The sequence below is a fragment of the Carassius auratus genome, chromosome 28, assembly GCF_003368295.1.
Source record: "Carassius auratus strain Wakin chromosome 28, ASM336829v1, whole genome shotgun sequence".
Taxonomy (NCBI): Eukaryota; Metazoa; Chordata; class Actinopteri; order Cypriniformes; family Cyprinidae; genus Carassius; species Carassius auratus.
Window position 1 is genome coordinate 12610213 of NC_039270.1, and position 26547 is coordinate 12636759.

Below are 26547 nucleotides of genomic sequence, written 5' to 3' on the forward strand. Positions count from 1 at the left end.
ATTATTGTGAATTATTTGTGCAAGTCTTTGAATCCAATAGCTGACAAAGACCAATGTTTTGGGGTCAGATTTTTATTTTTGGAAGAAATTGACACTTTTATCAAGAATACATTAAATTGATCAAAAGTGACTGTAAAGACTTTGTCCAAAAGCATTTTTATTTAAAGTAAATGCTGTTATTGATATATTTAAATACATATGTAATGTATATCAATGTTATATCTCCGTTTCCACAAAAATATTTTGCAGCACAACATTGATCATGATAAATAATGTTTCTTGAGCAGCAAATTATCATATGAGAATGATTTCTGAAGATCATGTGACACTGGAGACTGCTGAAAATTCAGCTTTGCATCACAGGAATGTTTAATATAGGCTATTAGTAAGTAAATGCAGCATTGATGAACATAAGAGACTTTCAAAAGCATTACACAATATAACCAACCACACACCTTTAAACTGTAGTTGCATTAGCATTATGACAGAATTTCGGCCAAAGGTAAACAGTGATGTGTTAAATGTAATGTGCTAAACTGACTCTAGATGACATGTGATGAACATTTTGAATCATCACAGGAAACAGATGCAGGAACTAAATCAATGTCTGGTTTCCGTAGGGCTAGAGATGCAGTCAGTCAATCAAATCAACGGCTTACAAATTACAAAATAGAAAAAAAGTGGAAAACCTCCATCAGTTAAGCAGTTAAGACAAGAACATGTTTCAAAGTAAATTCAACTACAGACAGCAGAGCATGAAATCAAACAAGCAACTACAAACAAAACTTTATTTAACTTCAGGTTTGGAAGAACTTTTGCTGTCATTTTGAGTTAAATGATTAGAAAAAGAAGCCAAGTAGACTTGATCAGCTTTAACAGAAAATACAGTTCATTTCAGTGTTATAAATGGATTATGATACACCAGCATTATCAAAATGGTTTACACACATACACACAAAAGTCATCTGACAAAAACTTATGAGAACCACAAATCCGAAGTACTATTAATCTACCAGCAATATATCCAATCTTTTATGAAATGTTCTACAAAAACAATTAATAGCTTAATTACAAACTAAAAATACATCTTTTATTTTTAATTCATCCATTGAAACAAGGCTTCGAGGGGAAGTACAGAGAATCCCTAGCTCAACAAGTTAAACTCATTTCTTCTTTTTCAGTTTTACTTTGAGTTTAATGCTTGGAAAAACACGTCATGATACGCAGGCATTTGTTGATTTCTTTACATTGCATATTTCAAATTGCAAACTTCAATCAGAAATGTTCTGTACTGTTAATGGTCCAGTACAACACCATGTGATTGTTTTTCATTTAGCAGGAGCAAAGCCCACGCGGTCTGCCTCTCTGTCAAACACAGTGTAGTAGCGGCCAATGAACGCATCTCCCAGAATCCACAGCGGCCCGGCAGGAGGTGGGATATCCATTGCCATAAAGCCAGACAGACAAACACTCACACCCATGCGAGAGATCTGAGAAAAGACAGAAGGGAGTTAAGATTGATTCAATGTGTTAAATCAATCAATGCTGCATTCATTTCCAAAGCAGTTTTAATCAATGTCCTGAGATTTGATTCGATTCCAAACATAAGAGCATTTGGATTTGATTTATTTATTTTTGGTGTACAATAGAAAGAAAATGCGGTCTCTGTAATTAAAGGAGTATTTCAACCAAACATGAAGATTTGCTGAATGTTTACTCAGACTCAGGCCAAATAAGATTTTATTTTAATAAGAGTTTGTTTCACCATCAGAACAGATTTGGAGAAATGATCACCACATCACTGGCTCACCATTAGTTCCTCTGCAGTGAATGGGTGCCGTCAGAATCAGAGTCCAAACAGCTGATAAAAAAATATCACAATAATCCACACCACTCCAGTCCAACAATTAATGCCTTGTGACATGAAAAATGTTTAAAGTTCATGTTGGATTGGTTTCTTTTAAACATGCAGCATTTCTGGTGGATTACAGTTATGCATTTATCAGCAGTTTGGGCTCTCATTCTGATGGCACCCATTCACTGAAGAGGATCATTTTTTTTCCTCTTCTTTTTTTCCGTTTTTTTTTTTTAAATAAACTTTAATTTTTTTTGTTGACTTATTCTTTGAAATGGATGGAAGCGTGTATGAAGGTGAAAAGGTATCCCAGCACTCTTCCACCCTCAATACCCATGACTGAAGTGCCCTTGAGCAAGGCACTGAACCCCCAGTTGCTCCCCGGGCGCTGGATCTATAGCTGCCCACTGCTCTGGGTGTGTGTTCACGGTGTGTGTGTGTGTGTGTCCACTTGGATGGGTTAAATGCAGAGCACCATTTCAGAGCATAGGTTCCCATAATCTGCAAATGTCACGACTTTCACAACATAACGGTGTATGTTCCTGTTTCCAACCTCAGCAGAGTACAAGGAAAAACCACACCAGATTCTGTATAAAAAAAAAAGAAAAAAAAAGGGACTTACCTTCAGAACATAGTCCTCTCCGGTTAAGTTGAACATTTTCCCTCCCAGGCTGAGGGAAACAACAGGAAGTGATGGAATCCTCTTACAGTCAATCCAGTACTAGAAAAAGAGGAAATGTTTACTTTACAACTTCCTCAATTTATGCTGGAAATACATGGCAGTGGACAAGTCAGCAAATTGAAAGGATAAATAAGCATTATAAATGTTGATGAAGGTGTATTTTAGCAGGAATGCTCCTCACCTCTCCCATAAGCAGAGGTATGGCTCCGATGGCTTTCTGCAGCGCCCGCACCTCTTGAACCGGCCCCGTGATCACTGATGTTCCTGTGTCAACAACTGCCTGGCATCCGTTTTTACAGAGGGTAAGACTGCCACCCACCTGAACTCTGTTGAAAAACAACCAATATAAGCAAGAATATTGGAAACATGGCTTGTATGGTAATGGTGATCACATACTCATCCATCTTTATCTGCCAGTAGGCCTTTCGTGTGACGTTGACGTAATGCAGATCACCGTCAAAGTACTGCTGGTCAAAACCTCCCAGCATCAGCTCACCTCCAACTTCACCTGCGGGGTCCCTACACACAACATTTACCAACAAGAATTAGCATGTGCATTAAGCCATTTCGAGGAAAGTCCCTACAACCGAAGGGATTTTTAAAACGTTATGCATCTTGGTCCCAAAAAGTAGGCAAAGCCTGACCCATATGTGCACATTTTAATCATGAGTCACTCAGTTAGTAAAAGAGGCTTTTTATAGAGACAGAACAATTGACTATACTGTGATATATTGGCTGTAACATGCACATGCGCTTTGAAAAGCAGTAATAGGAGTCATGCGTTACCGTTTAACAAGAATAAATACAAATTCTTTCGGTCTACATTTGTTGCCACATTCTTCACCATTTTAAAACTGAAATGGAGAAGGAAATAGAGGAACTAGGTTTCTCTTCCAAACTTTCTCATGTCAATATTAAGTGTCTACCATTTGGCTAAACAATTAGAAGAAACAATCAAATGAACTTTGAAACAAGCAGCTCACCGGTTGATATAAAAAGAGAAGATATTCTGAGGCAGGATTTTGGCAGCCATGGCCGTGTCAAACACCGGCGTGACCCCGTCTACAGAAATGGAAGGGTATGCCATCCCCAGGACGCCATCAAAACGTGCCACCGCAAACACAATCCCAGGCTGTTTAACTGCCTCACCAAACTGCTGGTTTGGCACCTTCAGCCCTGCCAACTACAGACAGAAACAAACAGGTCAGTTTTGGGGAATGTTGATGCCTCAAACAGTGTGCTGTACTTTGTCAATGGTTCGAGAAAAACTAGGCATCATACTATAAATGACTGAGGATCACACACACTACCAAACTTGTGAAGCGAACATAAACTCATGCATAATATGCTTCAAAAGCTGCTTGATATATTTAAACACTATGCATTCTCAAATTGGATAACAACTAAACAAAACGTGCTTAATATTGGTCTGAACTGGGTGGAGTCACAATCTAATTGTAAAAATAAATCATTTAGAGTCTGTGCCAATCATACACCACGTGATTTATTTTTCTTCTTCTTCTGACTGCCAGAAATCATCCAGAGTAGCTCTGAACTTTAGCAGCTGTGGTCAGCTCTACCTTGACTTTAAACTAAAGCAAAAATCAGGAAAACTAATTGCGCAATATATTCCTGCATTATGTTGAAGTACTTAAATATTTCAAACATTTTGAAGAATATAATAAAAAAAGACAACTGCACCTAATAAAATTACTAAAAACTGAAAATATAAATAATATATAATAAAATAGTACTAGCCTCAGCGACATTATTGGTTACTTTTTTTTATAACGTTGATCTGTTTTCCACACATATCTATTGGATTTCTTTAGTGGCCTGTGATATAGTAGTCACTTTTGTGATGCTTTTCCTATTCTTTTGGAGCTTTTACAGCTCTCACGATGTAGTCTTTACTCACGGTGACTGTATCCTGACTGATGAAGCCAGAGAGACTGCCTCTGCCGTACTGGATCGAGAACTCCGTGCCATTCTTGACATACGTGCTCGACTTCTTAGAGTTGTAGCGATGGTGCAACCCTGAGAGACATTTTATGAAGACATTTTAGTAACGGAAAACACGATACATATCAAAACGATGACCCAAAACAACCCTCACAGCATGCAATGTCCAGGTAGGAGCAATGGATGGAGGGAACCCAGAGGTTGGATGATCCAGTGTCAAACAGCACAGTGAAGTCCTGCGGAGGGGTGCCAATACTGATCACTCCAAAATACTGCGACTGGAATGAGAGAAAGGACAGTTGGACTAATTACATTCCTCTTTCAAAAACCATAATGCATAATCAGGGACTGATTCCACATTGCCTTACATCCATGAAGTTGGTGAGTTTCTCAATAGGTGGAGGCAGTTTTGTTGGTGATGGTGAATGTGTTGTGGAGGGCGATGAAAATCTGACTTGGTTGGTTTCCTCTCTGGCCATGGATTTGATCTCGTCAATAGTCCTCCCGTTCTCTGCCAGTATGCGGCGCACAGTGCGCATCTTGTGCAGAGGAATTCTAGACATACAACAGTGAGCAAGCAATAAAACACCTGCTTCGAGTAGTGCACCACATCTATAAAACTTGCCATCACAACACGACACCAATGATCAAACAACGCATTTAATGAATAATCCGGAGTAGATTTTTATTTCTCGAAGAAAATTAGACTTGTTGTTGCTATGGCATAACGTCTTATTTTTCTTCTAGACAATAATTTGTTTAGATCGCGGCACCGTTATGTATTTCTTTTTTACCCAGACTTGTCTATTGTTGTCAAGTATAGGTCTCTGCAGGAAAGTAATGGGAGTTACAAGATCAAGGTGTTTTTACACCATGATACCTGATTGGTTGATGTAATAGTGACGTTAGGTTTAGGGATGTGAGACTTAGGTCTCTGCAGAGCAAAAGTGGGCGTTTATCACCATGTGGGTGTGTTCAAACTGCTGGGTGTTTCTAAATCATGCAATCTAAATGATCCCCCTTACCCAACCCCACCCCTAAACCTAACGTCACTATGACGTCAACCAATCAGGTATCATGGTGTAAAAACACCCTGATCTGGTAACTCCCATTACTTTCCTGCAGAGACCTATACTTGAGGGATGTGGTTGGGTAAGGGGGATCATTTAGATTGCATGATTCAGAAACACCCAGCAGTTTTAAACCACCCACATGGTGATAAACGCCCACTTTTGCTCTGCAGAGACCTTTAAGTCTCATTGTTGTGGTTTAATGATACAGCTTAGATAACCCCGCCCCTAATCGTTACGTATGAGCAAAGCGAACTGTGATTGGTCAACCGCACGTCAACAATCTAAATGTGCAGTGACTGGTGAGCAGTTTAATTGTATCACTGTGAGGCGGAAAAATATAAAATAACCGTGCTTACTGATTGACATAGCGTTTTAGATGGCGTTTGTGCACGGTTTCATTAAGATCCGACAACGAAGTCCAATTACAACGCTGACTTTATAAGCAACGAAACTGTCAAAACTGCATGCATGTCAGTCAGCTCCTCTTATTATAAATAACGTTTAAGTTTTTCGCCTCTCCCTCTCGTTTTCATTGTAGATGCAGGTTTACCCAATGTCGCACCTCAACCACAGCAGTTCACACATGAAACTGATCACAGTCATCCGAGTTCAACTTCCTGCTCCTAAATATCAGATCATGATGCTGTATCAAACTTCGAAACGTCGTAAGCAGCACTGTTTTAAGCAGCTTGATTCATATTATGAAACATAATGCATCGGATTGTTGTTTGAAGAATGTGTTTATCCAAATACAGATAAACTTGGTGATTTATATAGTGAAAGTTAATGTGCAAAAGTCATAATGGGGCTATTTAAGTTTTTTTAGAGTTTGTAGTGTTAATAAGCTAAATGTTTCTTGATGAAATTTGTTCGCATAAAACGCGCTTACATCGATAATAACTTTTTAGAATTGATGCACTCACCTGATTATTGCTTGGCTGTCCGCAATTGACAGACAAATTAAAAACGCGAACAGGTGAAAACGAGCCATTCTCTGCTCTTAAAAGAAATGTATTGGTTTTACTTCCGATCTGATACAAAATTCAGATTTGCAGAAGCAGTTCTGATGTATAACTTCCACCGCCGCCCCTTGTACGCAACTTAAATATCCAAAAGTGGTTTTCGGAGAGTTTCGCACATGCTCGGGGGTTTCCGTTCTCCTTAAACCTGATTGGATAGCAGCGCCAATCTACGATTGGTTGGAGAACACATCAATCAAGTTGAATTTCACGCCCATCGCTTCCTGACTGTTTAAATGGCGTTACTGGCTTTTTGTGTTTGTTAACCAGCAAAACCCAAACTTAACTAAACATGCTCATATATAGTTTTTTCTCACTTAGATGTACAAATGATTTGACGTCACATTATAAACATCTTCATTTTGCTTTTGTTTTAAAATCTGTCCTTAGGCTTGACTTGTTAACGTGGACATTATTGCCCCTGCTGGTAAATGCCCAAACTGCAACCATTCTACGGATAACCAGCACCCATCTCCCGACTCTCATTCAAAAATACCTATACATTTTATTGGAATAAAAAATGTATGCACCTTCGTAAATGTGATGGATATGTATGAATGCTGTAGTGCAGGGATAGGCAACTCCGGTCATGGAGGGCCACTATCCTGCAGAATTTAGCTTCAGCCCTCATAAAAACTCACCTGCCTGTATCTATATTTAGTAATCCTGAAAACACTGAATGCCTTTTTTCAGGTGTGTTTAATTAGGGTTGGAGTTAAACTCTGCAGGACAGTGGCCCTCCAGGACCGAAGTTGTCTATGCCTGCTGTATGAAACTGGTTAAAGAATTGTAGTGTAAAACACTCACACTTTTTTTTATGATTTGTGATGTTTTGGAATCAGAATTGTTCACTATAAGGATGTATCTTGAAGGTTGTAGGAGAGCCAAGGGGCTCTGCGTAAAGGACAAGGTCCATTACCTGATATATTTTCAATAGCAATAGGGCAGGCAAGGAAGGTAATGTTGCCAGATCCAGTTATTAGCCTATAAATAACTTTGGACTTGTCTTTTCTACTTAATTTGACAATTTAGAAAGTTAATAGAGGTGACAGTTTCTGTTTAGGGGATTGATATCTGTATCTTATCTTATTTACAAAATATTTGAACTCATGTTGATTTCTTTGTATTTGTAGTTTTGGTTTTCTATTTGTTTTCATAGCAATATCTGGCAACACTCGCTGGACCTTAAGCTGACAGTAATCAAAAGAGCCCACGGACATGTTATTGTTGAGGGTGATAGGATACCACATTCAGGAAGGCAAATGCAAATGCAAAAAAACCTTGATATTATCTGTCAGATGTGTTATCAACACTATCAAAACAATAGCATATATCACCATTGCAGAGATCTGTAGAACAAGTAGGTTACATCTATGCTATTTCATTGAGTGTAGTAACATTTTCACAAAGTCACGTTCATAAGAGCACTTGACAAAGTTAGCATCTATATAACATGTTTATTATGGTTATTAATGAAAACTATAACAGTTATAGACCTACATATTGTTGAATAAATAATAAACAACTGATAAAATGATATACACCTAACCTAACCAATGGTGAATTAAATGATATAATTTAACAATCACAAACATTGTCATATCTGTCTCTTTTAAAGTTTTAGTGTATATGAGTTGTATGTGGGGTTATTATAGTGCAATTCACACCACAGACCTCACTCATTTTTAAACCCTGGCTAGTTGATGGTTTTAAGGCAAGTTGCCTGCTATTTTGAATTGAAAGAAAGGTATTTGTTCTGTAAGGTAAACGCCCAACGGTATATACTGGCATCTACAGGCGGGGCCATTCTTCTCTCATTCACATCAGCGAGTCAAACAGTGGAGCAGTGGACGAGAACAGAAGGCATAGATGAAAGACTGCAGGCTAAAAGTTTAGTTGTAATATTAAACAAACGAGCAATGAAAAGTAACACTCTTGCAAGATAAAGAACATATTTCCTCATCACTGTCAAGTTTAGAGCTGCAGAATTTCCAGTTCTGGGATTATATTTAGCTTAAACCCGTATCAGAGGTGAGTTGTCATTTCTTTCATCATCTTTTTGCAGAAACAGTAGTTTACATTCAGCTCAATGATATTAAGGGTTTTCATCCCCACTCTTATCAAGTTAGGTTTTGCTTAATGAAACCGTCTGAATGAGCACATTTGTAAGATTTAAAAATGAAAATGAGTAAAATACGTCTTTGACTTTCTCCATTCATGCACTAAAGTTTGGAGCCCTGTGAAATGTGCTACCACTGTGTTAACTGTCTTAAGGTCAGGATGGGATCAGAGGTCATAATGCCAGAATTTACCAATGGTGTTTAAATACACAGGTATTATGTGGTGATTGGACTTTGCACCATCTTGTCTATATATATATATATATATATATATATATATATATATATATATATATATATATATATATATATATATATATATATATATGTTTATTCTTTTCCATTATGTTCAAATAATAATCAGTTTCCTTTTTATCCCTTCAGCTGGAGGAGGACGGCACCATGAGGCTGATAGTATCAGGTCTGCTTCTGTTCTTAACAATCTCTGTTCCTGCGGGTCAGACTGCAAAATGCCCACGAGTCTGCGTCTGCGACGACACAAAGCTCACTGTGACGTGTGTAGGGAAGAATCTCACACATATTCCTCCTACTATAAATGAGGTGAGTGCGACTTTCCACGTCCAGTATAGAGCACCACAGAAAGTCATCATGCTTGTGTCTTAATATCATGATCAGAGTTTACTGTCTGATCTGTGAGCAAGTGGATCAACACACTCATATGCAGTACTTGCAATGGCTTTTATCTCAGATCACAGTGAAACTGGACCTGAAGAGGAATAATCTTGGGGAACTGCCTAAAAATGCGTTCAAACACACCCCCTACCTGACCCACCTGAACCTGCAGGGATGCAGTATCCAGTCCGTCAGAGAGGGAGCGCTCCGTGGGCTTTCACGTCTGGTGCAGCTTGACCTCACTAACAACAAGATAGACATCCTCTACCAGGTATCTTCTTTAAGATGTGGAAGTGTTCAATTTAGATTAATGAATCAAATCATTCTTAGGCTGATGGTTTGAAATGTGTCTGTCTTTAGCTGTGTTGTTACCGTCTCCCCACCTGTAGGAATCGTTTGATGGTCTATCATCACTGAAGCAGTTGTATTTAGACCGGAACCGCATTGAAGAGATCCACCCTGGAGCATTTGCTGCATTAAACTCTGTAACCCTGCTCTCCCTCACTCATAACCAGCTAGTCTACCTCCCCAACATGGCATTCCAGGTACACTACCGTCAACAATTTGGGGTCAGCAAGGATGCATTAAGTAAAAGTGAAAGAGAAGACATTTGAAATGTTGCCAAATATTCCTGCTTCAAATAAACGCTGTTCTTTTATGCATTCTTTTATTGAACATAACAGTTTCCACAGAATATTAAGCAGCTTAATGTCCAACATGGAGATTAATAAGAAAAGTTTCCTCAGCAGCAAATCAGTAAAATTAGAGTGATTTCTGAAGGATCATGTGAGACTGAAGACTGGAGTAATGATGCTGAACATTCATCACAAGAATAAAATATATTTTAAAATATATGTAATTGAAAACAGTTAATTTAAATTGCTAAATTATTTCACAATCGTACTATTTTTACAGTAAAAACAAAAACAAACAAACAATGGGCGTCTTGTTCAGCATAAGAGACCTCTTTCAAAAACATGAAAAAATCTTACCGCAATAATACTTTCATTTGACAATATTTATTTTCTTTTTGTGGTGAATTCTTGAATTCTCTCAAAGAGTCCCATTACTTTATGTTATAATCTTTCCAATCTGAGTTTACACTGATTTTGTTGGGTGGTTTGTGTGATAATTTTCCTCCTGAGTAATTCTCACTCTGTCTCTCAGGGAATGCTGAATATCCAGTGGCTGCGTTTGAGTCATAACTCTCTAAACAATCTGGCGACTGAAGCCTTTGCTGGTCTTCTTGCACTCACACACTTAAACCTGGACCATAATGAACTCCAGTACTTTCCTACCAAAAGTATGACCAGGTAGCCACTGATTTTTGACAAACCAAATTAATTATTGTTGATTTTAGATATGCTCAGACCTTCAGAACTGACTGTTGTCTTTCTTCGTCTCAGATTGATGGAGTTGACTCACCTGGATATGAGTTTTAACCCCATGACATATCTGGTGGAGGAGAGTGTGTCCATGCCCAAACTCACACATCTGTCTCTGCACCACATGGCTCTGCAGGACCTTTCTGAATCAGCTCTGTCTCTGTCTCCTCACATCTCTCACCTAGATCTGAGCTACAACCAGCTCCCTTACATACAGGCCCTCAAAGTGTCCTCGCAGCTCACCAGCCTTAACCTCAGCGGTAAGCAGGAATACAGCATTGCCCACGGTCTCAGTATTTAGTCTGTTACAACACTAACCTTTCAGTCAGTACAATTATTTTCAGCATAAATATCAGTATAAACCAGTATAAATATATTTTATTCTAGTAATTATATGATTTTTTATATTGGAAATGTCATATAGCTATTACAAAAACAACAACACGAGCAGTAACAATAGCTGTAATTAGAGTAAAAGAGTAACAATAATTAAGTAGAGTAACAATAGCGGAATTATCATTGCATTAATATTATTGTTCAAGGTTACATTACATTTGTTCATCTTAAAAAAATAAAACATTGTCATACAGGGAACCCGATCAGATGTACGTGTTTGCTGCGAGCGCTGAAGATGTGGACGCTGAGCTCAGGAATCAAGCTCTATGGGGCCTGTGCTTGGCCCCCACACCTCTCAGATGAGCCTCTACAAAATGTTCAAGAACAGGACCTCCGCTGCAGACCACATGACGAGCTGAGGCCGGATCTGATAGAAACAGAAGCAAAAGAAGAAGATGGAGTGCAAGAAAAGGCTGTGCCAGCTGCCAAGCCAAAGAAAAAGAGCAAATGCCCAAAGAATTGCCATTGTGAGGTGAGAAAGGCTCGGAAGGGCGGAGGGAATTTTAGTTATTTATTCATAATTTAACAGATTCCTTGTTTTTGTCAGTTATACAGAAATATTCACTTAAATGAATAGTTTTGAACCCAAAAACCTGCTGAAACTTTACTCACCCTCAGGCCATGCAAAAGTTTGTTTCTTCATCAGAACTGATTTGAAGAAATGTAGCATTGCATCACTTGCTCACCAATGAATCCTCTGCAGTGAATGGGTGCCGTCAGAATGAGAGTCCAAACAACTGATAAAAACATTACAGTAATCCACAATTAACCCACACGACTATCAGTTGACATATTGTAAAGTGAAATCTTGTTTGTAAGAAACAAATCTATCATTAAGACATTTATAACGTCAAACTGTTGCCGATGGCACCCATTCACTGCAGAAGATCCACTGGTGATCAAGTGATGTAATGCTAAGCTTCTCTAAATCTCATCTACATCTTGGATGGTCTGAGTGTGAATAAACTGTCAGCAGATTTTAATTTTGGGTGAACTATACCTTAAATCTAAAACATATCTCCGTCTCACCACATTTTGTGTTCTCCTCACGCTCACTATCAAGGCTGCAGTTCAGCACGCTACATGTGAGGACCGCGGCCACACTAAAGTGCCCACTGGTTTCCCTGGCAACACTCTTCTGCTTGACTTGCGTGGAAACCATTTCCATTATCTTCCTAGCAACAGTTTCCCCGGTGTCCCAGAGGTGGTGTCTCTACACCTGGACAGCTGTATGATCCATGAGATCGAGGGTGGCGCCTTCCGGGGCATGAAGGAGCTAACGTACCTCTACCTGTCCAACAACCAGCTGTCCTCCCTGGACACAAAAACCTTCGAAGGTGCCCATGAGATCATGTACCTTCACCTGGAAGGCAATAAACTCACTCGGTTTCCTTCTTCAGACACACTGGCTCACATCCCCAAACTCCTCGAGCTGCATCTGGAGAGGAACCTGATAGCTAAACTAGAGCCTTCAGGGCTCCTCTCCCCGGTCCCCCAGCTGTCGGGCCTTTACCTCAGTAATAACACCATCACATCCATAGTGCCAAAAGCTCTGGATCCAGCACACAAGCTGGATGTCCTTCATCTTGAAGCTAATGCGCTAACAGAAGTGCCGAGTGATGCACTAGGCCACGCCCCTCGTTTGTCTGAGCTCCGCCTCTCAGGGAATCCGATTCGCTGGATTGGGCCAAGAGCGTTTTGGGCAGTGGCTGAAAGTCTGAAGCACCTGTACATTGATAGAATGAGTCTTCAGAAGGTACAGGTCAAACGACAAACTACATGAGATCATGTGATGCACTATTAAAGGGATAGTTCAACCAAAGATGAAAATTCTGTCATTAATGTCTCACGATCAATGCCCAGGAAGGTAGTAAGGATATTGCTAAATCAGTGGATCGACAGTAATTATATGAAACTACAAGAATACTTTTTATGGGCAAAGAAAAACAAAATAACTAATTTATTCAACAAATCTTCTGTTCCGTGTCAGGCTTCAACGTGCCTCTCTCTGGGTCTTGAACGTATCAGTTGTGTTGTTGTCTGTGCAGGGACAGAAAGCTCTGGGATTTCACCAAAATATCTTAATTCATAAAAGTTTTATGGGTTGGGAATGATGTGAGGGTGAATAACTAATGAGAGAATTTTCCTTTTATGAGTGAACTATTCCTTTAAATGATAAAGAAACAACAGTTAATCCTTGCTTTTACTAATCTGGATAACAGAAAATGTTCTTTCTCTGTCTCCTTGTATGATTTGTGGTCATAGATGAGTGCGAGTTCTCTGGCAGGGTTTGGTCCTGGTCTGTTGTCTTTGTCTCTGGAAGAGAATCAGTTAGAGGAGTTGCCTGACCTTTCACCTCTTACTGGACTTCAATATCTTACCCTCAACAAAAATCCATTAATGTGTGACTGCAAATTACTTCCATTTTACAGGTGAGATATCCATCCACTCATCTGCTGTTCTGTCTTACAAATTATAGTTTATTACTGGTAACAAATCACATGATGGAAATTATCATTTGTAATGTATTGTTGTTATTAAATTATTATTAAAATTATCTATTGGATTACAAATATACTATAACGGACTACTTTTTGATTACTTTTAGATTACTTTTGAGCAAAAATATATTCCATTATTTGTTATTAACACCATGAAGTGTATTAAACATTACATTACGCCAGGGTTTCAGAGGATTTAAGGCTGGAAGACTTTCCAAATGTATAAAAGCAGTACAATTTCTGAAAAAAAAAGAGTAAGGAGGAATCAATCTATCTATCTCAACTTTCTTTCAGATGGTTGAACAATGCGAGTCTGAGGGTTGAGGCCATGTGCGGTTACCCCTCTGAGCTGCGAGGTCAGTCTGTGATGGAGGCGGCCATCTTTAAGAACTGTTCTGGAGAAAATGCTCCTTCCTTCAAGGAGACCTCCATCCCTACCAAAGACCCTATACCAAACAAACCCATGCGGACCACAAAGGCCAGATCTGTGCAATCTGAGCCTAATCCTAAACCAGCAAAGCCCAAACTGACAGCGGCACCAAAGAAAAAAGAGTTTGATGAACTCAAACCAGTGCGGGCCCTGAAAAAGAACAGGCCAAACAAGAAAAAAAAGGGAAGGCGACCAAGGATTAAGTCATCAGTGAAAAAAGCCATAGAGTTTTTGATTTAAACTATAAGTGATGTATTTATCAGGTGAAAACCTTTACTATTTAGGTAAAGCTGTTAAAGACCATTGCCACTGTATTCAGTCTTTATGCCCACTGTCCATAGTTCTTGAATGTGCAACTTATTTAAAATTATAAAACATTCCCGTAAACGTTTTTTTTTATTTAGCATATTAGATTAGATTAGATTCAAATTTATTGTCATTATGGAGAGTACAAGTACAGAGCCAATGAAACGCAGTTAGCAGAACTGCAAGGCTATAGTTTTTTATATACATAAGTACAGAGTACGTGAAGCTATGATTTACACAATGTACAGTGGAGTTGCTATATACAGTATTAAGCAGAGTATGCACAGAATATAGAAATGCAATGTAGGATTACATTATGAACAGCAGCAACGTAAGAATAGTGGTAATAAATACAGTTGGATGAGTGTACAATAGTATTGTTAAACAATGTATTCTATGCAAAGTATCAGTAGTGCAATAATATTTTTATAGAAATGGTTTACTGTGCTTTTTCCAGTAACAAGTCTGTGTTGAGTAGACCTGAGGAACTGTGTCCAGTGTAAGTTAGATTGGTGGTGTGGAGTTCAGAAGGTTTATGGTCTTTTATATATATATGGTTTAACTCAAATAAGGGTTTTAATAATTTTTCGTATGTGTCATTTCAAATAAATCCTTTATTCAAAGAAATATTCTGAATTTCCTCACAAAGTTATATCGTTAAACGTTATACAAAGTTATAATATTTCTCAATACTTGAAAAACATAACATATGTAACACACAAACATCTAACAGGAATTAATATTATGGCAAAGGTGATTGCAAAGGTGTTTGTAATATTTAGAATGCAGTGCTTAATTTTGCAAGATATGTGATAGTTTGTGCTTAGATTTGCTTTAAATATAGAAATATTTGATATAGTGATCAACTGGTTCCATGGTGTAATGGTTAGCACTCTGGACTCTGAATCCAGCGATCCGAGTTCAAATCTCGGTGGAACCTACTGTTTTTCACTTGATTAACGTTTACTTTACAGTCGATGTGCTGAGAAAATTAGCTTATCAAATACAATATTATGGTTTAATATAAGCAGAAATCTAAATATTGCTTTATTTTATGGACAACCTGTCACTGATTATTGTTCTCACTCACTCTCGCGAGATCACACCATTATCAAACATGGCGGCCGCGATGGATGTAGACACCCCGAGTGGCGCTAACAGTGGAGCCAGTAAAAAGCGTTTTGAAGTGAAAAAGGTACAGTATTTAGACGTCGGTATTAAGTATTGATGTCAAGTATAAATACACATTTAAGACGCTTAGTCGCTTGAGAATGTCAACTCTTTCACAGCGGCGTGTTTATAATCCCCGATTAGCATCGGCGGCGCTGCACGTTCTTCCTCTTTAATATTAATCACTTGCATGTGTTCTTAAAGTCAATTTTTCATATGTCTCAGAAATATGTAGAATTTGATATCAAGTAGACAAATGTAATTTGAACTCTTGTACATTCTGCAGCGTAATCCGAGAGGTTATTTAACCAGGCCACTATATAAATGAAACGCTAATAGAACTCACTCAGAGACTCAGTAAGTTCTTTAGCTAGACAGCATTTTTAGAATCATAGACGCATTCCAAACGTTCCATTTTGAGCACCGTAGGCGCTTTCAGAACGATAGATTTCCTCATTTTTGACGATTCGAACAGTTTTGAACTTCGTAGACTCAATCTAAGGTGAGCGTGAATTCACCAAGTACAACATGTTCCTGGTTCAACATCCTTGTTTATCCTGGAACAACATTCCAATCAACCGATCAGAATAGAGATATAACTTTACAGGAGATGTCTGTATTAGGTTTACAATCAGGATTAGGTGCTTCTACACTCTTGTTAATCATTTCACACTGATTTTAGGAATAAATTATGGGTAGGTTTAGGTTTAGGGATTGGGTTTGGGTTAAGTTTTGGACTGGAATATTGATCCAGGATCAACAAAAGATCCTGATCCAGGAACTGCCAAGTCTTACTTGGCAAAATCACACTGACCTCATTCTAACGTTCGATTTGATCGTTTTGGACTTTACAGGCACTTTCAGGCAATTCTAACACTTTTTTTTTTAAAAACACACATGGTAATCATTAGTATTACAGTGATATCACCAAGTAAATTCTGCCAGTTTTGACTTGATCTCTGTGAATGGATTGTAGATCTGTAACAGGCGTTTTATTTCCTGGTGAATTGAGATTTACATTGGGTTGGATCTCAGGGTCACTGGAAAATAAAGTAGTTTTGAATCCCCATGGAATTGTATTGTGGAGATTTGTTCGGTTGAATTAATTCCGGAAGCGTGTTCTCTTGCAGTGGAATGCTGTGGCTCTGTGGGCTTGGGACATTGTGGTGGACAACTGTGCCATTTGCAGAAATCACATTATGGACCTCTGTAAGTATCAGCTCCCGCCTGACTGTATTCTAAGTTCAGTTTTTCGTTTAACACCATGTCAGCTGTTATTTAGTGAGTTGTTTAGGTCTAGTTCATCTTTCTTCAGGTATAGAGTGCCAGGCCAATCAGGCGTCAGCTACATCAGAGGAGTGTACAGTGGCCTGGGGAGTCTGTAATGTGAGTTTGATGACACACACAGACCAACTAACCAATCAAATGAATTCAATGTGGACTGTGTCTGTTCGGTTGTGGTATAACTGTGTGTTTTTGTTGCGCAGCATGCGTTTCATTTCCACTGCATCTCTCGCTGGCTGAAGACCAGACAGGTGTGTCCTCTGGACAACAGAGAGTGGGAGTTCCAGAAGTGAGTGATTTTGTTTCTTCGTTACAATAGAGGCAGACCAAGGAACTGTATTAAAAGGGAATCTTAGTTCACTGAAAAATAAGTCTAGACCCCTTGAGCATGCTCAGGTTAACCTGTATCATGTATCATTTTATTAAGATATAATATATATATGCAAAATACTTTTAATTCAGTTATGAGCAGCTAAACATGATAGAAATTACTCGATTACTCATGATAGAAATGCATTGTTTTAATCCCATATTTTCTGACATGCCTTTTATTGGTTGCAAACATCCATGCTTGTATTAATAATCATCTTTTGTTGCTCTGTTGTTCAGGTATGGCCATTAGCAGCCCAGTGTCTGTGCTTCAGATCCAGGATTTTCTTTCCTGAGGAGCATTTTTGTGTAGACTTCACCATTCTCTCCTTGTCAAAGGACCCGATGTTCCACATTTAAATTGTTGTGCTAGTTTTTTTATTTTTATTTCTGTGTTGTATGCAGCTCTCTGAGCTGTAAATTATAATTAAAGTCTCTGTAAATTAAGCTCTATCAGTTGCAATATTTCTGAAATCGGATTCTTGTGTTAATACAACTTAAATATTCATGTGCTGTTGTTTACATTAAGGCTTTATGCAAGAAACGGAACAAGCCCAGTCACTTCATCTCTTGTGTTAAAATAAGAAGTAATGTGGAGAGAAATCTCAAGTTAGGAGTTCAGATCTAAACATTTGAGTTGAAGGATCCTCGGGCCTATACCATGAAGTTAATTTGCACCTATTCTGGGTTTTAGCTACCATAAAATTGGCTTGGCCAATTCATTGTCATAGTAACTCAAATTCATACTGGACCAATCAGATACAAGCAGTTACGCTAGTCTGAAGGTAAAAAAAAAAAAGTCACTCCCCAAGTTTCTCTCTCTCCAAATTAAAGGTCACTAGTACTAAAAAAAAAAACTAAAATTGTCCATCACGGTACAGGTCCCTGGTTCTCCGGTCAGTTCTAAGTTGAAGAGTTTCTACTGCACCTGGACTGTATATCTCACATATAAACAGTACTGGACTCTTACAAATCTATTAAACACAAAATAAGATATTTTGAAAAATGGTGGTAAGTAACCAGGTAGTTGACAGTAGCCATTGACTTCCATAGGGTTTTTTTCCCATACTGAGGGTGAGTAAACAATGACAATTCATTTTTCAATTCATCTCTTTAAGTCAAATACAATTTAAAGTAAAAAACAAAACAAAACAGATGTCACATTTGCATCAACCAAAATGTTTATTGATTTAAATGGTGAAATCCATACAAGATGCAAATTTGTAACAATAAGAAAGTTGTTCATGATTGAATTTTCACTTTTTTGCATTTATGAGAGACAAAACAAAACAATGTTAGCTTACACTGAGGGTGAGGAGAGCAAAATACAAAACATTTAAAAGAAACACCCATGATATCTAAACAGGAAGTGAATGACTGATTGCTTTGGACAGGGAATATGTATTAATATGTATAAATATAATCTAGACCCCATTTTGATCCGGATCCCACTGGATAAGACCACAAACAAGCTATGTAGCAAACTGAATGGATGAAGGTGATCATAATTAATACTAAATCCCTGGAATGATTGGCTGCTGAATGGACAACACATTTGTTAAATCAAGTTTGTTAATGCAGCAACTGTCGGCTGAATTAGGCTCAAATCCAAAACCTGTAATATTCTGGAGAAGAGACCAGGATCAGAAGTGCTAAATGTGTCCGCCTCAGTGAAGCCCACAATATAGTTTGTCCCCAACAAAACTTTAAAGGAATAAACCCAATTCTTATTTCAAGCGTCACTCAAGCGAATCCCCCCACCCCGCCAAAAATGCGCCACATCTCTGGTCTTGTTCCGATACTCTCTCATAGTTTCTTCTTCCTTCATCAGCACAGAGTCGTCTAAAATCAGCATCTCACATGGCTCTTAAGCTTAGTGCTGTCTGTAATTTATGGCAAGAAACCCAGTGAGAAAAAGCTACAGCAGAGTATTGGAACTGGACCTAAACATCCCTTTTTAAGGCTGCTGGCCGCCAAACTTGGAGCTGAGTTTGTTGATCAGGGCCATGATTTTGGGGTTGCTCTGGTACTTGGAGATGTTGGCGGGGTTCTGCGCCACATCCTGGAATGCTGCCATCACCTCTGGGTCCTGGAAAATGAGAATGCATTAAACAATTTACCTATCATCTAAATATTACAGGAATGTCAGATACGGGAAAGTTTATTATAGACATTTATGATCATGGTTCAATACTATATCGTTATTAACTGACCCAAGTAGACCAAAGTAGGAAAAGTAATAGCAATTCATAATTTTGATTGTTCATTTATGATTCCAATGTATTGTGAAGCATCTGTGTAACAATAATCAATTCACACATCAATTTTAAAGTTTTTTTTTAAAGAGATTAATACTTTGTATAAAATTGATCAAAAGTGACAGTAAAGACATTTACATTGTAAAAAATGTTTTCAACATTGATTGTTTAGTGAACCATTTGAACTAAGAATCATCATGGATTTGACAAGAGACATGAGAAATGTATAATGATTATCGATTATATACATTATATATCATTTTAATTGAGATAACTTCTCTGGTCCTGAAAAATACAATGAATAAATTCCCTGATTATTACAGGCCTTCTTTGACTTTAGACTGTAGAAGAGGTCTACACGGAGGACCCAGCACCTTACACGGAGGACCCAGCACCTGACCCGGGATCCGTATGGGTTCGGGCTATATTTCAAATGGTCAGTCGGGTCCGGGTCAGGTCCCAGTCTATTAATTCAGGTCCTGGGTCTGTTCAACATTGTGTGTAAAACCCGAGTTGATCATACTCGGAGAACACTCGGCCGTTGTCAGAGTCAGTCAGTGCTTTGTGTGTGGTGTTTTGTAACCTTTAACTTGTAAAATTAGGATGAGGAAAGTGCGAGTCGGTATTTTGAAACAAGGTGGAACTGCACTGACTTAACCTTTGACAATTGGCTTTTTTTATTTAGAAGGCGGGAAATTTTCCGCCATACCACGCTTTGCAGTTTCTCCAATTTTTCATAATAATATTATGAATTAACCGTCTGGTTGTTATATCTCAATAAAATTTTGGCTCGAGGAGCACAGAGATGATAGTGAATAAGTAAAGCTAACATCAGCAGCCATGGCACTGGACGAGCAGTCGTTATTATAATCCAAATGCGCAGAAAATCTCAATTATTATGCAAGTTGACTCGAGATACCAAAAATGCTAAACTGCAAAGTTGCATTTGTCATCCATCACCGTGACAACAATGGAACTTTTGAATCTGGAATACTGAGTGGATTAAGCATTTCATTTGGCAAGAGAGGAATGAAACGGATGGACCTTCCTTGGCGTGGAGGATTGTGTGCATTACAGTCAGGTACGAGGAAGAAGGCTACAAAAAGTTACATTTTCGCAACTTTTTTTATTGACTTGTTAATAGCAATTTGCAGTGGAATATGTGCCAATTGGGTCCAGTCGGGTCTATGTCTTTCCGGCCAAGTTTGGGTCCAGCTTTCAAATGATCGACGGTCCGCAACGGTTCCAGGTAGTTTATTTTTTTAATTTCTCGGTTCCACTCGGGCCCGGATCGAACAAATTTTTGGACCCGTGTAGACCTCTAGACTTTAGTTTATCTCTGTGTAAAGGCACCGTCCTGGTGCTCAGCAGTAAGAGAGTAACTACCTGCATGGCCATGAGAACCTCTGGGTCGTTGAATAGCTCATTGAGTCCAGGCATTCCAAACGGAGGAGCTCCACCAGCACCTCCTGAAGGAACAACAAATATCCACATCAATTACACCATTTCAAACAACTAAAGGGGTTGATCTTGCAGTAATCTCTCTTATGGTTCACCCAGAAATTCAAATGACCCCGTGATTTAGTCACCATCAAGCCATCCTGTGTGTATATGACTTTCTTCTTTCAGATGAAAACAATCAGAGTGGATGACATCGGCGTAAAACCTGTCTACACCTTGGCTTACATCGAAATCCTCTGACAATGTTCTTTACATCAAATTTGTGACCAGTGTTTTGTTTTACTCTCTCCTCTGTGTTTCTGTGCTTGTTTCTTCTCGCCGGAGCTTCCCACTCTCTCCTGAACATGTGTAAGACGGAAGCTAGAGATTATGGTTTATAAAGCTTTAGATATGGAAATGTATTACTTATACAAATGCATTGTTTCACTTCACGAGGCCTTTATTAACCCTCCGGAGACATGTGGAGTAGGTTTTGGAAAATAATGTAACTGCACTTTTTTTTTTCAAAGTGACTGTACATTCAAAGTGACTGTAATAAACATATGTAAACGTGTATATTGCACTTTATATAAAAAAAAAACGAATTACACATATATATATTATCCTATAATTATCTTGAAGTCAAAGCCTTTAGTAATGAAATGCGCCGTTTTGATGGAGTTACGCTTTCAAACGTCTCGGCGTGTAGCGTGCCAGGTTTTCACAACAAAATACACCCAATTGCTACTCAAAATTAGCCCAATCGCATTTTGAGGTGGTCCACCGGTAAAAATTGTGTTATGGGGGTAAAATAATGTATTTTGGGGAGGGGGGTTGTCCTGGTAAGACTATTACTCCAGGGGCTATTATCATGTTTTTAAAGTCACCTTAACCTGTGGATACGAAACCAAATCCCGGACTTGGAAACACAGTCGCATGCTGCCAACTTGATGCTTCCTCTGAAAAGTGTATGGCATCAAAGTACAGTGAGAGCAATAACAGAGCAGGAAACTCCTAACCCTTTCGAATCGCTCTCGCTATATTTTGATATCATGCACCGGTCGATCTGCACAGCGCCGCTTCAAGCCCAACACACCTCTTTAATCTCGCGTGTCATGTGACAGAGTGTAATCGCAGCTTTTTCTGAGGTTGAAAAATCTTGTTTTTTTCATTTCGCGATATTACCGCAAATGCAATTAATCACCCTAATGTGGAGCACTTTTTAAGATGGATTTATGCACTTTATTGGACTTCAAATTCTCGACCCCCATTCACTGCCATTATTGAGGGTGAGTAAATCATGGATACATTTTTATTTTTAGGTGAACTATTCTTATTTTGTTCTACAAGTCAATATGGCTTATTTTATATACATAAACAGCTTAGTAGTAGATACCTGGGAATCCTCCACGTGCCCCTCCAGCCTGCTGTCTGGCTTCCTCTTCCTGTACACACAGACAAACATTAACAGGACTGACTGCAGACAATTCTGATTCAGTGGCTGGATGCAAATCAATAGATTTCTTACCCTCTGTGCTCTCTCGTGCTCCTCCCTTGCTTTCTTCACTCGTTCTTGCCTTGCTCTGATCTCTCGTTCTTCACGCTTGCGTTCATATTTGCGCCGGTGCTCAACAATTTTGCTGGCCTGCGAGGGAGAGGCGGGATCACATGACACACATTGAAGTTTCAAAATACAAAGTGTGCAGGGCAGGGGTGCTTCCAGGACAGGTTTGAGAACCCCTGTATTACATCATTCAAGAGAGTTCTCACAGAATGGCAAATTAACAACTTTTCTAAAAATAATAATAATAATTTCACCAGTTCAGAGTTCTGCATTGATACCTTTGGTTGCACTTCTTTTAGCATGGCACTGGCCTCTTCATCATAGTCCAGTTTACAGGCCATGGCCAAGTCTCGAGCGGCCTCCTCCCAGAGACCCAGCAACCTGTCCGAACGAGAGATCTTTATCAGCCTCAAGGCAGAAATCAAACCTCCTCCATCCAAATCTAGCTGTAGTCCGTTACTTGTGTGCCTTCCCCCTCCACTTATAAGGCTGGGCTGAGTCTGGGTTGATACTGATAGCTCGGTCACAGTCTCTGATGGCAGCGTTGGGCTTCTGCATTTTCACATATACGCTGAAAGACACAAACAGACGGAGTTACTCAACAGCCAATTGAACCAGGTCACTAAAAACCACAGCAGGGATGGGATGATACCTGGCTCTTTTGGCATACAGAATGGCCAGTTTCGGGTTGAGTTTGATGGCCTCTGTGAAGAGCTCTAGAGCTCTCTGTAGGTCACCTGAAAAGTTAGCATGTTTTTTTAAATTATTAACACAACTAAGGATATATAAGCTTTGATTAGATTATAACAGATTGCATCATTTCGAATAAGAAGCAGCTTCCGCACCGTCTCCTAACACTCCTATAGCCTCATTCTTCTTCTCGTTGGCCTGGTCCATCATCTCATCTGTGACCTGACGATAAAGAGAGCATTTCATCATCCCGTTTGAATAATTTCACTTTACACTAAGAGCTTGATGAAAGTATTTTGAAAGAGCAACCCAACACCTAAGTCACAGCTTCAGAGGTTACAATAACAATAATATAGAGCAGCAAGCGTACAATAACTATGAACTACTTGTGTAATGTATTCCAGCCTTTATCTTCAACCAATGGTCTTTTTAGACAGAGGAGGATGTTTTGAGTTCTGCAAATTGCAGTATGCTTTTACAGTACAACAAACTCTTATCCCTATTCGGATTTTTCCCCATATTGTGCGTTTACCTCCATGTTTTCATAATCGCCCATCTCCTGAGGCTCATCTGTGTCCGGCTCAATCACTCCTTCATTGTCAATTTCTGAAGAAAAGTTCACATAGCAGCACAAGCATTAGAAACTGCTGCTAGAAAATAAGGGCACATTCTCCAAAACAGAGATTCGCAAATGATAAATCTCACCAGGCACCAAATGAGATGAAAAATTGACCATGAAGGGTAAAGCTTTACTGGCCAGTTATCTGGGAAAATTTTTAGGGATTGCAACATAAACTATATTTATGCTACAGCAGACACTACACGTGTTTTTACAAATAATACTTTTATTCAATGCTTTAAATCTATTAAAAAGTGATGATTTATGATGCAACTAATGCTGTAATGGTTAATGGTAATGGTTTAGATGTCAGCTTCTTATCAGACGAAATCGTGAGCCAGCAATGGCTCGAAAAGTTTTGTGAAAGTTCAGAGCTATTAACAATCCACAGAAAAGGCCAGAGCGATGGCATATAACGAGCAAACAAACAACAGATATTAAAGGAGATATTAGAGTCAACCCACCTAATTCACTCTCCGAGCTCTCAGATGGCGGGGCAGGTTCGGGTTTGGGTTCTGGCGCTGCTTTGGGGGCACCATCACATGGACAGCTTCCCTACAGACAAATGAAAACACAGACAGCAGCAATCTTTAGAAAATGTGACCCTGGACCACAAAACAAGTCATAAGGGTCTTTTTTTCTTCTTCTAATTTTTCGAAATTGCAGAGATCAACTATTTAAAGGTCTGGAATCTGAGGGTGCAAAAAAATGTAAATATTTGAGAAAAACACAAAACAAAGTTGTCCAAATGAAGCAATGCATATTACTAATCAAAAATGAAGTTTTGATATGTTTACGATAGGATATTTACAAAATATCTTCATTGAACATGATCTTTACTTAATATCCTTATGATTTTTGGCTTTAAAGAAAAATCTATTATTTTGACCCATACAGTGTATTTTTGGCTGTTGTTACAAATATACCCCAGCGACTTAAGACTGGTTTTGTGCTCCAGGGTCACATATATATCATAAAACAGCCCTGCCACAGTTGAAGATCACATAAAGTGGCATGGATCTAAAACTACCGTCAAATACACACTTAAATGCAACTTTACTACAAACCACTAAAACTGGAAGCAATTGTGACAGAGATACTGTATAGTAAAATGCAATTCTTAAAGTAATGATTAAAACATTTTTGTTTGAAAAAAAAAAAAAGCTAGATATTTTCCATCCACAATTTAATGTATGCAGTTCTGTTTTGCTTTATTTGATTAAATGCTTTGTTGCAATGTTATGTGATTTATTCATTTGATTATTTCATAATTTATTGATTTCATTTGAAAAAAGCTAGTTATGTTTACATTCACTCTCAAGATCTATGAAACATGTGGAAAGCATTTATTTCCCCATTCAGGGTAAATGAATAGTCACTAATACATCCTTGTATATATATTATATATAATATTAATAATATGTACAGACTGTTATGCTGTGTGTGTGTGTGTTTAGGTTGTGTAATAAAGACTGAATAATTCTGAATGATTAATTCTTCTTATTTTCTTTTCCTACCTTGCACGATGAGCTGTCATTCTTTGTTGGTGATGGTATGTCTGCTCCCATTCTAGAATAAAGTAACACATTTAGATTTGATATGAGTCACAGAGGGATGTTTGTTTATCCGAGTGCTCCACCGAAAGTGGACAGAACTAGAACTTTCTGGGAGCCACATGTCACGCTGGATGTGGGTGCGACTGCTCACACAGACACTACACTTCGACATAGAAACCCACGTTATTACACATCAAACTTCATAGTTTATCATTATAGTAATAGAAAAACATAACATTTATAATCCGGACTGAGTGCAAAACCATAAACCACAAAAACAGCACTGACCCCTGTAGCCAGCTCTTGAAGAAGCCCATCTCTGGTAAATGCAGCACAGATGGATTGTCTTTGCAGAGCTGCACAAATGCCTTTAACTCTGACACTTTCCGTGGATCCATATTCCACAACACCGACCAAACTCACGCAGAGAAAACAACCAGCTGGAAAACAAGGAAACGTGCGTAACTATTATTATTATTATTATCAAATAATTATAATTATTCCCGTCACATGACGTGTCCGATCAGAGAGCGAGCTTAATAAATCAGGCAATGCCAGAAACGCCAAGGAACTGTGTAATGCAACAGTGCAGTAAATAACCAGTAATGAGTTGTGCACGGGATTAACGCACGCGCTGCATAGAAGCTTCTGGAAATAACGCGCGAGGAAAGGCAATTTGTTACATCGGCGTGGAATTTTAATTATTATTTTATTAAACTGTCTCAATAAACGATCATTCAAAAAAAATAAATAAACGTTAATATTGTACCTGAGAGAGCAAAGTGCCTAAAACGCGCTTCCCCAGCAGCGATTTGAGGGTCGCGAGATCGCACACGCGAGAACGCGGAATTCTGCGCAGGCGGGAATCAAACCACTTACTGCTATGACAAAACCAAAACAACAGGGGTCCTTCTGGCACTGCAGCCGTTCTGGTGTAAATGGTGTAAATTTCTTTTACTGTCTATAGTAAATGCAGAACATATACATATAGCTTAAAAAAAAAAAAGAAAAAAAAGTTTATATATATATATATATATATATATATATATATATATATATATATATATATATATATATATATATATATATATAAATACATATACATACATATATACATATATATAGCCTAGAGGACGTCCTGTTTGATTTTCATAATTATAAATGACCCATTTCAATCAATATTATTTTGTTAAATTGTAACCTGTTTTAGGCAAATTCTATATACATTAAATATA

General features: G+C 38.5%; 4 protein-coding genes and 1 non-coding gene across 5 annotated transcripts; 3 read left to right on the forward strand and 2 right to left on the reverse strand.

Moving 5' to 3' along the window:
• Window positions 1–339: 339 nt before the first annotated feature.
• LOC113046815 (cathepsin D-like) lies at window positions 340–6711 on the reverse strand. Its single transcript, XM_026207839.1, has 9 exons — window positions 6496–6711; window positions 4868–5054; window positions 4654–4777; window positions 4456–4574; window positions 3521–3720; window positions 2934–3056; window positions 2719–2863; window positions 2478–2576; window positions 340–1490 (listed from the first exon to the last, which is right to left on the reverse strand). Exons 1-9 carry the CDS (start codon window positions 6561–6563, stop codon window positions 1329–1331), a joined length of 1227 nt encoding a protein of 408 aa, XP_026063624.1. The 5' UTR covers window positions 6564–6711; the 3' UTR covers window positions 340–1328.
• Window positions 6712–8405: 1694 nt separating this feature from the next.
• On the forward strand, window positions 8406–14928 carry chadla (chondroadherin-like a). The gene is made up of 10 exons (XM_026207840.1): window positions 8406–8622; window positions 9096–9272; window positions 9421–9615; window positions 9734–9889; window positions 10512–10657; window positions 10751–10989; window positions 11320–11597; window positions 12189–12881; window positions 13391–13557; window positions 13921–14928. Exons 2-10 carry the CDS (start codon window positions 9114–9116, stop codon window positions 14294–14296), a joined length of 2409 nt encoding a protein of 802 aa, XP_026063625.1. The 5' UTR covers window positions 8406–8622; window positions 9096–9113; the 3' UTR covers window positions 14297–14928.
• Window positions 14929–15230: 302 nt separating this feature from the next.
• On the forward strand, window positions 15231–15302 carry trnaq-cug (transfer RNA glutamine (anticodon CUG)). Its single transcript has one exon. It is a non-coding gene; the product is annotated as a tRNA-Gln (tRNA).
• A 136-nt stretch (window positions 15303–15438) lies between these two features.
• On the forward strand, window positions 15439–17638 carry rbx1 (ring-box 1, E3 ubiquitin protein ligase). Its single transcript, XM_026207842.1, has 5 exons — window positions 15439–15557; window positions 16663–16741; window positions 16848–16918; window positions 17020–17105; window positions 17426–17638. Exons 1-5 carry the CDS (start codon window positions 15480–15482, stop codon window positions 17436–17438), a joined length of 327 nt encoding a protein of 108 aa, XP_026063627.1. The 5' UTR covers window positions 15439–15479; the 3' UTR covers window positions 17439–17638.
• A 705-nt stretch (window positions 17639–18343) lies between these two features.
• On the reverse strand, window positions 18344–26238 carry LOC113046817 (hsc70-interacting protein-like). Its single transcript, XM_026207841.1, has 13 exons — window positions 26082–26238; window positions 25601–25752; window positions 25274–25325; window positions 24221–24311; window positions 23670–23743; window positions 23293–23359; window positions 23100–23184; window positions 22908–23018; window positions 22726–22828; window positions 22412–22528; window positions 22280–22328; window positions 20830–20912; window positions 18344–19274 (listed from the first exon to the last, which is right to left on the reverse strand). The coding sequence occupies exons 2-13, from the start codon at window positions 25708–25710 to the stop codon at window positions 19143–19145; spliced, it is 1074 nt and encodes a 357-aa protein (XP_026063626.1). The 5' UTR covers window positions 25711–25752; window positions 26082–26238; the 3' UTR covers window positions 18344–19142.
• Window positions 26239–26547: the final 309 nt, after the last annotated feature.